Genomic DNA, 1,371 nt, shown 5'->3' with positions numbered 1-1,371 from the left:
TCATGCAGTAAATCAATCAGTCAAGTTTATTTGTGTGGCACATTTAAGCAACATGGCAGTTCAAAGTGCTTTACATCCTGAAAACATTAAAAACATCACAAATAACGAACAATTGTGAAAACCAGTAACATACATTACATTTTGTCAATGAACATCAAATATGTTGGTCAATGTTCCAGTTATTACGGTTCAAAGGCAACAATGAACAGGTGTCTTGATTTAACGAAACTCAACCTGTGAACACATCAGTGTTGTCACAGCGGCCCATTTCTGTGCCCAGAAATGGGGTCCAACCGACCCCACACACGTAAAACTTGTATCATTTCCCACAGTCCTCTATGTTTGCCTCAGTCCTCGCACGTACAAAGTCAAACTTTAATGTGGAATTCAATGATGATTTGCTCCAAGGGAGCTTTCTGTTACTTTTAAGAAACATTGTCTGTTTCTTTTAAAATAAAAGCTAACTATGACAAATCACCAAATTTCATCTAAATTTAATATGACACAGCATTTGCTGCACTTCCTTTTTTACTCGCTATCATGTTAAACAAAGATAGAAATGGTCACCACAAAAACATCTTATTCATAGTTCTGGCTGGGTTTAGCTTGTTGTTGAATAAAACAGACTAATTTTTTTTTTTGCTTGAGCTTTTTATTTATTTATAGAATAAAGCATTGCTAAAAGCAGTCTTCCACAAAACCAGTCGCCTATTACTGAAGACTTAAGACGAAACAGACAACCTTAATCTGAAAGTGTTGCAGATATTTTTTGTCTTTTACGTTGCTTAAAAGCGAAAGAGCAATATTAAGAAAAAGATTTTGATGGACACAGTCGCTTCTCTTCATGTATCTATACTCATTCCAGGTTCCAGGATTCGGTCCTGCTTTTAGGATTCACTAGATGAATCTGACTTTCTTGGCACATACAGATGGTTTTGGGAAATAGCACTGGACGTCATCCCAGCACTTATGATCTGAAAAATAAAAAAAAGAGCGAAAGTATTTGTCTAATCAGTTTGAAAGAATGAAGGTGGTGACATGAAAACAAGAATTGCAGATATCATGCCTGGCTAAAACAATAAATTCCAACCTCTGAAGTTATATTCCTCTTATTCAGGCAATTTCATTTTTGCAAAACATAGCTTTACCTCCAAAGTTAATTTGTAAGCAATCCTGCTTCCGTCCTCCGTAGTTATTCGGCTCTCCAGGACACCAGTTTGTATAGAGGAAAGGAGTACCATCAATCCAGAACCAGTTATTGTCCTGGAAAACCAAACTAAACTTAATAGAAAGTTAGTCACATGAAGCAAAATAAAAATGTTGTGATAAGTGAAATACCTCCTGCGCATCAGAGCCTCCAATCCAGGTCTT

The 1,371-nt window shown here is 36.3% G+C and overlaps 1 protein-coding gene across 1 annotated transcript; it reads right to left on the bottom strand.

Moving 5' to 3' along the window:
* Positions 1–639: 639 nt before the first annotated feature.
* LOC106944202 (ladderlectin-like) lies at positions 640–1,365 on the bottom strand (the record flags this gene model as incomplete). Its single annotated transcript, XM_015027418.1, has 3 exons — positions 640–974; positions 1,149–1,263; positions 1,339–1,365. Coding segments are annotated over 3 exons (219 nt in total), but the record flags the coding sequence as incomplete, so codon positions are not given.
* Positions 1,366–1,371: the final 6 nt, after the last annotated feature.

Source organism: Poecilia latipinna, unplaced genomic scaffold (genome assembly GCF_001443285.1).
Source record: "Poecilia latipinna isolate Pla-1442-1.1 unplaced genomic scaffold, P_latipinna-1.0 Scaffold7340, whole genome shotgun sequence".
Taxonomy (NCBI): Eukaryota; Metazoa; Chordata; class Actinopteri; order Cyprinodontiformes; family Poeciliidae; genus Poecilia; species Poecilia latipinna.
The sequence above is the reverse complement of the archived record's forward strand: the minus strand, read 5'-3'. Positions and strand labels throughout refer to the sequence as shown.